Below are 13,125 nucleotides of genomic sequence, written 5' to 3' on the forward strand. Positions count from 1 at the left end.
CATCCGAGGCCGAGGGTGATAGGCTGAGAGCGCTTTATTGAAGATTAACAAAGAGGCCGCCGTCGACCAGCAACTGCGCGCCTGTCACATAACCACTGAGGTACTCGCAGGCTAGAAATACGGCGGGCCCGGCGAGGTCGGACGGTACGCCGGTGCGGCCTAGAGGAATGCGGCCCTCCGTGTAGGCCCGCTTGGCATCGTCGGCCAGATCCTCCTCGTTGAGCTGCGTCTTGATTGTACCAGGGAGCAGAGCATTGCAGCGGATATTGCATTTTCCCAAGGCAACGGCAGTGCTCTGCATGAGGCTGAGTACACCAGCTTTGGTAGGGGTGTAGTGAGTCTGCTGGCCACCGCCGACGAGGGCCGAGATGGACGAGATACCGATGATGCTACCTCCAGCGGGTGATTGCTGGCTCATCTGGCGAGCGGCTGCCTGTACAACATAGAAGGCGCCGTCAAGGTTGGTACGGACTGTCTTGGTGAACAGGTCTGGTGTCAGCTCGAGGAACTCGGCGAATGTGCAGATGCCAGCATTGGAGACGCAAATGTCTAGACGGGCGTTGCCGGAATGCTCGACAGCACGCGCAACCAGCTTTGCTGCCGTCTCGGGCTCGCGAACATCGCCAGTTATATCGGCCAGACGGCCCGCGTTGGGGTTCTCCTGCTTCGCAGCAGCGGCGTCGGCAATGAGAGCATCAAGGTGGGGCTGGTCCTTTTCAAGACCCAAATGGTTCACGACAACGTTGGCACCCTGCTTTATGTATTCCAACGCAATAGCCTTCCCGATGCCAGTGGTGCCGCCCGTGATGATGGCAGTCTTGCCATCAAGCAGATTCGTCGGGGCCATCGTGTACTACTTGTAAATATGGCGAGCTTCCCAAAGAAGAAAAGCTATTGTCGTTGTAGTATAGAAGGTATGAAGTCGAAATGAGTTCGGATGCGGGGTTGTCTTGGACGGTAGGACGTCGAATCAGACCCTGGTAATTGGATCGGCCAAAGGGTTAAGCGGTGGACGATTGGCGATGGATGGCAGACGATTAGCGAGTGATCGTGTTCGTGTGTAGAGTCGTTGTAGGCTTCGACTTTGCTCGTGCGTGAGGACGGATGATTACCAAGTCTATATTTGTAGTCGACGATACATGCACGATGGCGTTCTGGTTGGTGCGGAGGAGGCGGGACGGAGCTGTGAGGGCGGAGGGGGGTTATTGTGCAGCGAGGGCGGCTCAAGTGAGACCCGATGACCGAGCCACGACTGCCGCCCGCTGCAGGAGGTGCCTTCCGAGTCCACGATGCCTACCTACTCGGGGACCTTAGGTAAGGAAGGTTGCTTCCATGTACGGTGCCTTAGGTAAGAAGGTAGGTATTAACTGTCACCTGTGTATTAGTAGCCCGGCGCAGCTGCCGATGGCGGACCCGTCCGTGGTCCCCTTTTTATTCGGAATTCCCCATGACCTGTGGGCATCCCACTTTCCACCCCGCACTCTCGGTCATAATTGTAGCGAGCATCCCCCACCAACCACCATGCCAACCATCCCACCTGCTTCCTCTTTCATGCTCTGGCCATGGACGGCTTTTCCTCCACGTTGTTTGGAATTCCGCCACTCCGCCCTCACTGCCTTCCGTCTGGTTTCTTAACTCTTCCGATGCACGTTGAGCAGGGTAATCATAGGTCAGACTAGACATGGAACCCCCACACTCCGCGTGTATTGTGCACTGCTCCGCGAAGCTCAAGTCGATCGTCACAGGCCAAGTCAAAGCCTTTGGTTCAGATACGAACCAGTTCGAGATCTTGTCTACCCAATACTATGTTCGTGGGCGATCATGTGCTGGCATCTTCAGTTCATACCGCCAAGAGACACTGTATCCAATGTATCATGGTCACCAACATGATGTGTAGTTGCCGTAAATATTGTCATAAATCTATTCCACGTGGCACCTAAATAAACCAGGTGATTCGTCATGTACATTGCGCCGATAAGTGATGCTCAATACAGCCACACAGCTGAATCCAACCGCCTCGGTCTAAGTGTCCCCAATAGCCATTCAAGAGACATGCTATTCTACTTTGACAATGTTCCCGGCTCTTGTTACTCGGCCGCAACATCATACACAAGGCCGTTTCTTTATTTCGCTTCCGTCTCCTCCACCGACTTGAGGGGCCTCTCCTACGAATCTGTTAGTACATCTGACAACACAACGTTTTGCGACTGTCTGTCCACTTACGGGGCTGACATTCAGCAGGGCCTTGCCCGAAATCAGTTTCGACCTGACCGCCGGGTTAAGCGTCAGGCCAAAGCCGGGCTTGTCAAGATCAGCCGTCGTCAGGAAGCCCTTGGTGGGGATGGGCTCGTCGAGGAAGAGGTCGCCGAAGACAGGCAGCACACTCTTGCCGTCCGGCGAGTTGGCCAGGTACTCCTGGAAAGGCGTGTTGGGCTGTGACATGACGAAGTGGTAGCTGTACGGGCCACTGGCGTGAGGAACAACGGGAATGTCGTACGCCGAGGCCATGGCCGAGACCTTCAGCAGCTCCGTGAGGCCACCGAGCCACATGACATCAGGCTGGATGATGTCCAGGTTGCGTCCCTCGATGAGCTTGCGGAATCCGAATCGGGAGTACTCGTGCTCGCCAGTGGTGAACTTAATGGTGGGGTGCGCGCGCTTGATCTGCTCGAAGCCGTCCGTGTCATCGGGAGACAGACACTCCTCCCACCAGTTGATGTTGAGGTCCTCGCAGGCCTTTACAATCTCAATCGTGTAAGACACGTTGAGACTCATGTAGCAGTCCACCATGATGGGGAAATCGGGGCCAACGCTTTCGCGGTGCTTGCGGAGGAACTCGACGTTCTTCTTCAGGCCGACGTGGCCGTCCTCTGGGCAGTACGGAAGAGGGACCTTGCCGCCCCAGAAGCCCATCGTCTTGGCTGCCGACGGCTCGGGGCCAGTGCAGTAGAAGTCGAGGCGCTCCTTGGTGGCACCTCCAATCAGCCTGTATACAGGTTCGTTTCTCACCTTGCCAAGCAAATCCCAGATGGCGAGATCGATGACGGAGATGACGGCAAGAGGAAGACCCTTTCGGCCGTAGAACATGGAACCTCTGTACATCTGCTCGAACAGCAAGTTGGTGTTTCGGGGATCAGCGCCGATGAGGAAACGCTCAAAGTGCTGGTGGACGAGCCAGCACGCCGGAGGACCTGCATGAGACCTGGTCAGCAAAATCGTCCTTCGTCATGTCTTCTCGTGTGATGTGTTCAAAACTGCGCACCTCCAAAGCCGGTAGCAATGCCTACGGTGCCGTCTGTCGCTTCGATCTCGATGAGGAATGAGCCCAGGACATTAATGCCCCAGCTAGTTCTTGAGTTGCGGTACTGCTCCCATCGCGAGCAGGGCGTGGAAATGGGACTGTCAATCAGCCTGTTTGTCGCGTTATTAGCTCAAGTCGTTCGTTGCGTGACAAAGCTCATCCAGAGCAGCGCTACAAACTTACCAGTGACCACCCTTGACATTGTGATAATCACCACCGGAACCAACGCCGCCGATGACGAACGTCCGAATCTCCTTGATGGAGGGAAAAGATCTCACGGACGCCATTGTGTTGTCTCCAGTATCCGTGTCTGCCAGTGTATTGAGCAAGGGAGGGGAGGGGAGGGAAGAGGGGGGTTTTGAGAATGGACAGGTGAGACACGATACAATGATGGGAGAATCAAGTGAGGGGGAAACGGAGGGGGAATTGGGTTCGTGGGCGTCTTTTAAGAGGGACGGAAGACTACCTGTCGCCGGGATTCCAAGACATGTGAGCCCAGTGAACAGGACAGGAGCAAAGGTGCCATGGTGACCGAATCGGACGAAAGTCCACGTAAGTGGGGTCTAGACACAGCAGATTCAACACGAGTCGGCTTGGAGCCAGACTGATTTGTGCTATTGTGGTGGACGGTGGTGGACGGGAAGGTTTTGGAGATCGGCAGCAGATGCACCGACAGGCGGAAACAGGGGGAGGGCAGTGGGCTACGGGAAAGGACCCCTCCCCCTCATCCAATCCCCATCTGCCGGACTCGGATGTCGGGTGTCATTCACATGGCCTTCCTGAGGCTTTCACAGTTGCAAATGGCCAGCGGCGAAGCGGGAAACATCGTGAGATAGCAGCCGCTGTGTGCTCTATTTGAGATGCACTCACTATACGATGGGCAGACACAAGGACACATTCATGAGGGACACTGCTTCAGTCATACACAGTTTCCTGACGGACAGCTATGTGCTCATATTATGTCAACTTATATCCGTAGAAAACCGACATATGCCAGTCCAATGGCCTCTCACTTCGTTTCCGGCCTAGGACCGATGGGATGATGGCATAGGGCCAATCGGGCAATTCAGGAGTGGCTAGGTATCTGTGCAAGCATTGCTGCAGGCATTGAGTCGTCAACGAGTTGAGGGTGTGTCAGAGGGCGCATGATGATGGACAAGATTACCGTGGGGGCACGAGGGGTGATTCTTGCGCGTCTATCGAGCAAATCGATTTAATCCCATCGCTGAGAGTATCCGTACACACATAATTGACTTTTCAAGGGGTGGTGAAGGGCACGATCCCGGTTGCTCGGGACGGGAGAGGCCGTAACTGCGAAGGCGTATGGCACGCCGCACACCAATGGATCCATGGGCTAAAAGCTACGACCTAGGTATGGTCAAAAAGAACCTAAGGTACGCGTGTCATGGTCAGAACATGGCTAACCCGAACCATAATTGCTGTCCTGAATGTTTACCCTTTTTCTTCTTCTTCTTCTCATTTTGTCGGTACCTAAGCGCCTACACAGTAAGGTAATGAAGACCGTGACTCGGTCAAGCTTTATCCCAGCAGTGTCGAAATGCACGCGATTTCCTTTGCAAGTCCCCGGCTGGTCACGGGCGACTTCGGAGACATGGGATATCTTGGCCCGAGAACTGCACCGAATTGCCCGATGTGGGTCCCACTGTTGCTGGTCCGAGGCATGCCGCACCGCACGCTTTCTCCTCTGCCTCTTTCCATCTTACGTACAAAGGACTCTGAGCCTTGCCGCGCATTGGAAGCCACACGGAAGATGATACTCACATGACCTGACCGGTCCAGGCCCAGACTAGAACCCAAAGCCGATACTAGGTACGCCCGGCGTCCCGTGTTCCTGGTGAGATGAAATACGGAGACGGAGGACTATCTTTTTTGCCATCCTCCTCTCAAGCAATTCCCCCCAAAACACGGATGAGACTATACGGATGGAAGATTGAGGCGGTGACCAAGGCAAAAATAACGCGCACCAGACGGCCAGCTGATCTTCTGTGTTGCATTGGGTTTGTGGTGTTAATTTTCTACGAGGCGCACAGCCGTGACCTGGGTACCTCACGATGTTCGCCCAGAGTACGTACCTTTGGCTGGGGCCACAGCCACCTCCACAATCTGTATGTGGCTAGGTGCGTGATGCCTGACCCAATGGTAGAGGCCAATCAACCCCACTTCTTTCATCCCCGAAGGATTCATTGGCTGAGATAACTGGGGGAGGAAGGCCTGGGACGGGGATACCTCATGGGCCTCGGAAGGCGCTCATCTGTCAGCGGTTTCTCCGCATTCTCCTCTCCCTCGTGCGGGCACTGGTGCGTGCTTCCTTCTTCTTCCCCACACAATCCATTTTCGATTCTGCCGCCCCCAACCGCTGGCAAACCTGAATGAACAAGCCTGGCTTTCGCTTCACCCCGCCTTCTTTCTGACCTTGTCTTGAACATGGTACCGTAGTCGTTGTCAATCTGCTGGATTGCAAAGGACAAGTGCTTTCTCAGGGAACCGAGAACCCTTCCGTACGGGCTTGCGCAGCCTAATATTCCTTGGCCCTTGACGTTGTCTTGATAGTGTCACCAAGGTACAAACGTGCTTGTTGTTGTGCTCTGTTCCCACGGCCCACGCGTACGGGAGCGACAACCAAAGGAGAACAGAGAAGCAACGACCTGCTCGACTACTATCTACGTGTTCTGAATTGAGCCTTGTCAATTGCTTGCGAGGCAGCGGTAGCAATTTATCTACCTTTTCAAGCCTACCTTTCGTATTCAAGACGTTACACGTCTACAGACACCTTGGGTAAGGTACCTTTCCTTTGGCCCATTGGGACGGTCAATTCAGCTCATCAGGCCCATCCCTCTTTCCCCATCTCTTCCAGTCCAATTAAATTCCATCCCCGTCACGTATTTCCAGCTTGCCCTCTCCACCTCCGCTTCCTTCCCCTCCCCCGAACTTGCTTCCCCGCTCCCTTCCTTGTCGTTCTTTATCTTGTTCAGTCCTTTCTGGTGTCTGTCCAACAGCCTGGACTCCGACTGGAGTGTGGCACGTGTGGGACAGAAAAAAAACACAAAAAAAAATACCCCGAGCCTCTTCTTTCCCGACCCCAGCCTCCGGTGCCCTTTTTTTTTCTCCCACCCTCTGCTCAACATTAACCCGAGATTCCCAAGCTTCTCCCGAATCCGCGCGTTGGAATCTCGCACAAACGCCTGCGACTCCAATCCATACGCACGCCTACGCGTTCGCCTTCTATCCGTGTGTGTGTGTGTGTGCGCGCGCCCGCCCTACCCAACCATTCGGCTCTGTGCCTGCGCCGCACTTGCTCTTCAGATACAGATCTCTCGGCCTTGTTTTACCCTTCCGCCTGCCATTGCTCGGAGACTGCCACACCGAGGATGCAGCACAACGGCCACTCCCTCAGCAGCCGGTCATCGCCTGCAGCTAACATCAAGTCTATCCAGCACAACCGTAGCCAAAGCCATGACCAGAATCAGTCTCATAGCCAGGACCTGGACTCTGACGACGGCAACCAGCTGCAAAGCGGAGACGAAAACGATCTTGACCAAGACGATCAGGATGTCACCCGCCTTGGGAAGCGCAAGAGACCCATATCTGTCTCGTATGTCGTTCTCCCTCCTAGCTCACCTCACCTCAAGCCCATGCCACTCACTCTCACTCAACCCTATTACACCTGCCTCCCTCATCTCTCAAGTCATATCAAGTCCGGCAGTCTGGGTGCCTTGCTCCCTTTATCCACTCACCCACACGCCTCTCTACCTTCTCTCCTTTGCCCTGTTTCTTGTCTTTAATTGCCCCCCTTGGGCTTTGCCCCCATGTCCCCCGAACCACAATCGCCCGAACCCGTGCCTTCCGAGCAGAATCCTGAAGCTAACAATCCAACTCCAAGATGCGAGCTGTGCAAGCAGAGAAAGGTTACACCATTTCCCATTTCTTTTTCCGTCCCATGCTCTTCCTTTTGTGCTGCATGTCACCTCTCCATATTACACATCACTGTGTCATGACTAACTCGTTTATACCCCGAGAGGTCAACGATTGTTCTCCATCCTCTTTGTTATTCTTTTCCTGCCTCAGATACTTACTCAGATCTAAACCTGGATGGAATCTGTGGCTGACTCGCCTCGACTGAATAGGTGAAATGTGACCGTGGACAGCCCTCCTGCGGCTGGTGCAGCCGCAATGGAGCCTTGTGCGAGTACAAGGAGCGCAAGAAGCCCGGTCTTCGCGCCGGCTATGGCCGCGAGCTGGAGCAGCGACTGGACAAGCTCGAGGAGATACTCAGAACTCATTCCGAGATCCTCCAGGCGACCCTGACATCCAACCAACACCACGGTGTGGCACCAAGCATTCGGAATAGTAACCCGAGTCTGCCGAGTGATCATGGCACACCGCGAGAGACCAATGCCTTGTTCCGGCCGTCTGAGTCCCATCGAACGCCGCAGGCGGAGACGGCTCTCTTCCTTCAAAAACCATCATCCTACCCCTCAACCTCGCAGTCCATGGAGTTCGGGATGCCGCCCCCCACTCCATCCATGCACGAGTTTCAAGGTCAAATGCCCATGACCAGCATGGCTGCACCGCCGAGCCATATTACTGCCATGTCACACCCTAGCAGTGCGGCGCAGGAATATTATGGCACAAATCAAACACAACTTCACTCTCCAGATGTGGCCATGGCACAAAGTCAGACGTCGACAGCCCCAGACCAGGAGCTACCGCCCTACGACCTGCTTTACGCCCTAGTCGATCTGTACTTCAAGCACATCAACACCTGGTGCCCCATACTCCATCGGAAGACGACCTTGGATTCTTTATTTGGCCCATCCACCCTTGAAGAGACAGATCGTATTCTGTTACATGCCATTGTTGCCACAACGCTCCGATACTCTACTGACTCAAGACTGACCGAGGAAAGTCGGCAGCATTACCATTCCATATCGAAGCAGAGGGTCTTGCTCTATGGCATGGAAAATTCCTCGGTCAAGGCCCTGCAAGCCTTAGTGATTCTTGCTCTGGACCTTGTCGGCAGCAGCAATGGCCCCCCTGGCTGGAATATCATGGCTCTGATAACGAGATCGGTTGTCCAACTTGGCCTGGCCGTTGAGAGCACCTCATTCTCAGTCTCGCCCAATTTTACCTCCATTTATACGCTGAGGGCCATGATTCTACCAGAACCCAAGGACTTCATTGAGGAGGAATCGAGGCGGCGGCTCTTCTGGATGATTTACCTCCTCGATCGGTACGCCACTCTGGCCACTGCCTTTGAATTCGCGCTGGACGACAAGGAAGTCGATCGGACCCTACCATGCCGGGATGATCTATGGCTCAAAAATCAAAAAGTTGAGACACGATGGTTCAGAACTCAGGACCATTCTGAGGACACAACCCCCGAATATGAGATCAACAAGCCCGAGAATCTTGGTGCTTTCTCATATTACATAGAAATCTTGGCAATACTGTCCAAGATTCACAAGTTCTTGAAGCAACCTGTCGACATCAGTGCTCTCAGCGATGTGGAGCAATGGCAGATGCGCTACAAGGAGCTCGACAACATGCTCACATCCTGGAAGTTTGGTCTTCCCGGGGAGTACGGCAATATGGCCAAGTTGTTCCAGCCCGGTAATAAGACACTGAACTGCGGCTGGGTGATGCTGCATGCAACGTACCACACGGCCGTGATCCGATTGCACTCGTCGGCGGCGTATCCGACAACCCGTTCGCCCATCTTCACCCCTTCATACAGCGCCTCGCAACGCTGCCACGGCGCTGTAGAGAACATTGCCGCGCTAGGTGAATTTGTCGTCAATAATGGTCTTTTGGCAAAGCTTGGCCCTCCCTTTGCTTTCACCCTATGGGTGGCCTCGCGTCTGTTACTCGTCCATGGCTCTACCGTAGAGCATAAGCTCTCGCCTCAGATCCAATTCTTTGTCGAGACGCTACGAGAAATGGGACGCTACTGGCCTGTAGCTGCACGCTATTGCGGCCTCTTACAACGTGTTCTGGATGAACATCGCGACAGCGAGCGTCAAGGGGAAGGCGTCACACCCAGTTCGGTCAAAATACTAGCCGACATGCGTCGCACGGCATTCGACCTCGACTTCCTGATATCCCGTCAGCCCCGTGCCAACGGCATGCCAAATCATAGCCGGCTTCCCAGCGTCACACCGGCCAGAACCCCAGCACCAAACGAGCTCGAGTACCTGGATGTATTCGACTTCTTCAACGTGCCACGTCTACCCGCAGGTAACGAAATCCAGCATGCCATGAACGGCAGTAACGGGCAGAACGGGGCCACGTCGGGCATGGATGCTAGCAGTGAGAATGGCGGTTCCAACGCGCCGCCAGCGCCGGGGAACGAGTTCAACATTACGAATTTCATGGTTGACGCCAACAGCGACTGGCTCTTCAAGCAGGAGGGTGCCAAATTTCTTTCATGAACAGAACTGGAGGGCCGGTACGAGTGCGGATTTGCAAGATAGGATGGTCCTAAGCGTGCGTGGTACCTTTCCGGATTTATTGGGGCATCATTTCATGTGGGAGCTTAGCAAACAAAGTCTCCTACTTTTGCGTTCGACTTAGCGACCTTTAGTTCGGAACTGGCATTTGGAGGCTTGTATGATCATGATGGACGTCACGCAAGGATGAGCGTGAGTGGAAAAAATAGGACTATCATAGTATTGAGGAGGATGAGGATGAATAAGGAAACGGTGGCTTGTCGATGATATCGCGGAAGATAATAATGAAAGAAGAGGATGACATGAAGCGCTACCACATAATCTCGAACTTCGTTTTCTATCCATAGTTAGTTCGCGTTCTTCATCGCAGGCCTCATCTCGGCGGGCCATTCCGCCTCTCACATGAGGTAGGTGCTGGCCAGGCCTAGCCGCCTTGGACACACCAAGCCCAGCTGAATGTTGTGCAACTCGTCGGCTCTTGAAGTATGTGCTATAGGTGTTGGTAGGATCTGATTCATTTCTATGGGCCTCTAAACGCGGAAAGGTATGTGACCCAGAGTACAGCTCCTGGCTGCTCTGAAGTAAAGCTCATATACTTCGGGACAACCTGCAATGTATGGGAACGTGGAAGTGTCCGTTGGCGAATTGCGCCTCGGCGTTGGTACAAGTACACAGAGCATGGTTTTCCAGAGGCCAAGGCGAAAAACCCTCATGGTCGTTATGTGATGGAAGAAGCCTGCGAGATATCAAGAGACTTGATGGTCCAGCTGGCCCTTGAACACCCCCATGTAAGCACTGCCATGAGGCATATAATACAATATCTAGCGAGATCGGAATCGGCCTGAAACAGATCGCCCATCTAGAGTCAGTCCTGTGGCTAGGACGGGGTCAAGACAGCGGCTGCTTGGGTCTGTGGCACGTTTACGTGGGCCATATCACATGTATATACGTGATAGATCCAAACCATCGTTGGCCGGTAGGTCAACCTACAGCAAGAGAGTACAGACTGCGGACAGACAGAAAGGGGCAGTTCACTGGGTCTTCAAAGTCACAGCATTGCTGAACCCTTGGGTGAACGGAACACGGCTCACTACTGTGCCTAGATTACTTGGACCTGCGAGAGAAGTAGCTAGATTCATATCTGCAATAGTAGGCAACTTCAACATTTGTGTCACAATGAATCGAGAAGTAGCGGGACGAACAGAATAGCGAACGAAAGAGACAGGGTATTTATTCATCATGTGCACGAAGATTGAGCACCTTGCAAATTGCTTCCAGCCCGAGGAAGATTGAACCTCATGCGACAAATAGCAGACATGCCGCGCCGCCAACGCCCCGTCATAAGACGCTTTTCCAAACGCCCGTTGTAACATCAGAATGCAAATCGACCAGGCCAGCCATCCTCTCAACCGCAGCAGACACTTGGCTCCTCGATCCCAACAACATTGTTGGGAGCTGCTGCCGCAAGAGCCTCCAGAGTGACACGAATAACGAGCCAGTCGCAAAGGAACTTGCCCAGGCCAGCGCCGATTATGATGGAAATGATGAGGTAGCCGTTGTAGTACATGGCCAGCAACATGACAATGTATGCCAATCCAAACGTGGCGGCGTGGATTACGGATCGGATGAGCTGCTGCAGCGGCGATGCGCGGAAGACGAGCGTCTGGGGAGCAACGACGGCGGGGCAGTCCGTCTCCTTGGGCATGCGGGCTTGGAGTTCGGCGGCGCGGGCTTGGAATTGGCGCTGGATGAGGGCGTCGTATTCTTTTCCGAGTCGGCGGAATACTTCGAGGAAGACGGTGAGCAGACCGACACCAATGCAGCTGGCGGCGAACATGCCGGCGTTTTTGATCTGCCATGAGGACGCGAGGAAACCTATCGCATCGAATCATTAGCTTCCATCATTTCCCGACTATAGGAGGGTATACACCAGAACACTGGTATTTGCCTCGACAAGATGCGCTCATTGTACTTACATGCGTCAATGGTGTACCAGTTCCATAACATCTAGTCGTCATGTTAGTCGAGCACATGTACTCGGAGGCCGGGGATAGTAACATACCGACATCTTGCAGTCCGTCGAGCTGGCCATCGAACTGTGGTCCATGATGGGCTAGTTTGGCAAGCTAGAAGCTTGTGTGTGAAGGGAGAAGAGAAAAGTTTGAGCCAGCAGATGCAGTGGAGCTTGGCGTCGAATGAGGCTATTCAGAGTATGAGAGTAGCAGATACAGTTCGGGTGTCGCAGGTACGATCGAACGGGATGCGATGCGATCGGTTGAGGCGGTCGATTGAGTAGATGCGAGGCAACTGGTGGTGAGAAATGGTTCAGGTTGGTGTCGCTGAGCACTGGCAGACGGAGAGAAGACGTCGGTGGCCACCCCGCAGGCCGTCCGCGCTGGAATCGCTCGATATCTATACGGGCTCGAGACCCGGAGTTGGCCTCGAGGCTGGATGGATAGTGGGTGGATATGAGAGAGTTGAAGGGACGTCCCACAGATACAGGGTCAGCACGGGCGGAACGATCAGCGATTGCAGAACTGTAGGAGTGACAGGGACCTGGAGAAGAGCAAAAATGGCACATATAACGCAAAGAGAGGGCAAAAAAGGTATGCGGAGGGGGATGTCACTACTTATGGGTTAGCGCAAATATGGCTGGCAGATCCTGGTCAGTCAACGGCAAAGGTGGTGCTGCGCAAGTTTCAAGAGGGGTCGGCATGGGACACGAGCATGGAGGGATTGAGTATTGGGACTGTCTGTTTTCGCTTTTGACGATTCAAAGGGTTCCACTCATGCTGGTCAACCAAAATGATGTTACGTTGGTATGGGACGGTTGGGCGTTGGATAATTGACAAGTACCCGTATTACGACAGCAGACCCTCTATCTTGCTCACGCTAATCTGGCTTCAGCGTTTGCCAAGGGAAACCGAGAAGGAAAAGACATCATTAGCACCTTACCTGGTCTTAACTAAAGCTGCCAGACGGCAACAGACTGAGAGTGTTTCCGAAGATGATTCCAATCTAGGTGGAGAGCGATTCAACTCTTTTGCCACCGAAATCGAGTTAGATTGGAATTCACAAGCCGTTGCAATATGCGACTCGATACTAAGATACTGTGCAGTATGACTGCAATGACGATACTTGCTGATGACAAGCAACGCAAACCCACCAGGCGCATCTTCAATGAGTTGATTTCGATTTCCTGGGTTGCATAGAAAGATATCTTGGGTACCTATTGTATTCCATAACGCTTTCGTCGTTCAATTGACGGTGATCGCAAAAGCCACCCGACCCGAGTGTGGGTCTCCCGTTTGCCAGGTTCCGCTGGAGCCATCTCGGATGAGCATTCAGCCTGTTAAG

At 53.7% G+C, this 13,125-nt stretch overlaps 5 protein-coding genes across 5 annotated transcripts; 1 reads left to right on the forward strand and 4 right to left on the reverse strand.

Moving 5' to 3' along the window:
- Nucleotides 1–34: 34 nt before the first annotated feature.
- Nucleotides 35–847, reverse strand: BDP81DRAFT_322538 (short-chain dehydrogenase; the record flags this gene model as incomplete). The annotated part of the gene is made up of 1 exon (XM_060584704.1): nt 35–847. The coding sequence occupies one exon, from the start codon at nt 845–847 to the stop codon at nt 35–37; it is 813 nt and encodes a 270-aa protein (XP_060443846.1).
- A 1,163-nt stretch (nt 848–2,010) lies between these two features.
- On the reverse strand, nt 2,011–3,782 carry BDP81DRAFT_47193 (mandelate racemase/muconate lactonizing enzyme domain-containing protein). Its single transcript, XM_060594598.1, has 4 exons — nt 3,485–3,782; nt 3,263–3,411; nt 2,224–3,191; nt 2,011–2,165 (listed from the first exon to the last, which is right to left on the reverse strand). The coding sequence occupies exons 1-4, from the start codon at nt 3,586–3,588 to the stop codon at nt 2,124–2,126; spliced, it is 1,263 nt and encodes a 420-aa protein (XP_060443847.1). The 5' UTR covers nt 3,589–3,782; the 3' UTR covers nt 2,011–2,123.
- A 2,787-nt stretch (nt 3,783–6,569) lies between these two features.
- Nucleotides 6,570–9,819, forward strand: BDP81DRAFT_47225 (fungal-specific transcription factor). Its single transcript, XM_060594609.1, has 3 exons — nt 6,570–6,914; nt 7,203–7,227; nt 7,447–9,819. Exons 1-3 carry the CDS (start codon nt 6,691–6,693, stop codon nt 9,748–9,750), a joined length of 2,553 nt encoding a protein of 850 aa, XP_060443848.1. The 5' UTR covers nt 6,570–6,690; the 3' UTR covers nt 9,751–9,819.
- A 1,021-nt stretch (nt 9,820–10,840) lies between these two features.
- On the reverse strand, nt 10,841–11,853 carry BDP81DRAFT_431074 (ctr copper transporter). The gene is made up of 2 exons (XM_060590665.1): nt 11,745–11,853; nt 10,841–11,643 (listed from the first exon to the last, which is right to left on the reverse strand). The coding sequence occupies exons 1-2, from the start codon at nt 11,773–11,775 to the stop codon at nt 11,174–11,176; spliced, it is 501 nt and encodes a 166-aa protein (XP_060443849.1). The 5' UTR covers nt 11,776–11,853; the 3' UTR covers nt 10,841–11,173.
- Nucleotides 11,772–12,453, reverse strand: BDP81DRAFT_47243 (uncharacterized protein). The gene has a single exon (XM_060594615.1). The coding sequence runs from the start codon at nt 12,347–12,349 to the stop codon at nt 11,882–11,884; it is 468 nt and encodes a 155-aa protein (XP_060443850.1). The 5' UTR covers nt 12,350–12,453; the 3' UTR covers nt 11,772–11,881.
- Nucleotides 12,454–13,125: the final 672 nt, after the last annotated feature.

Source organism: Colletotrichum phormii, assembly GCF_030913505.1.
Source record: "Colletotrichum phormii strain CBS 102054 chromosome Unknown BDP81scaffold_13, whole genome shotgun sequence".
In the NCBI taxonomy this organism is placed as follows: domain Eukaryota; kingdom Fungi; phylum Ascomycota; class Sordariomycetes; order Glomerellales; family Glomerellaceae; genus Colletotrichum; species Colletotrichum phormii.

Bases quoted from the DNA above. Each gene is read 5' to 3' on its own strand.
- BDP81DRAFT_47193 (XM_060594598.1), bottom strand. From the start codon at position 3,588: ATGGCGTCCGTGAGATCTTTTCCCTCCATCAAGGAGATTCGGACGTTC. The intron at 3,192-3,262 runs GTGCGCAGTTTT...GGTCTCATGCAG, and splicing joins CATTGCTACCGGCTTTGGAG to GTCCTCCGGCGTGCTGGCTC. The intron at 2,166-2,223 runs GTAAGTGGACAG...ACAGATTCGTAG, and splicing joins CCCTGCTGAATGTCAGCCCC to GAGAGGCCCCTCAAGTCGGT.
- BDP81DRAFT_47225 (XM_060594609.1), top strand. From the start codon at position 6,691: ATGCAGCACAACGGCCACTCCCTCAGCAGCCGGTCATCGCCTGCAGCT. The intron at 6,915-7,202 runs GTATGTCGTTCT...TCCAACTCCAAG, and splicing joins AAGAGACCCATATCTGTCTC to ATGCGAGCTGTGCAAGCAGA. The intron at 7,228-7,446 runs GTTACACCATTT...TCGACTGAATAG, and splicing joins AGCTGTGCAAGCAGAGAAAG to GTGAAATGTGACCGTGGACA.
- BDP81DRAFT_431074 (XM_060590665.1), bottom strand. From the start codon at position 11,775: ATGTTATGGAACTGGTACACCATTGACGCAT. The intron at 11,644-11,744 runs GTAAGTACAATG...TCGATGCGATAG, and splicing joins CTGGTACACCATTGACGCAT to GTTTCCTCGCGTCCTCATGG.
- BDP81DRAFT_47243 (XM_060594615.1), bottom strand. From the start codon at position 12,349: ATGTGCCATTTTTGCTCTTCTCCAGGTCCCTGTCACTCCTACAGTTCT.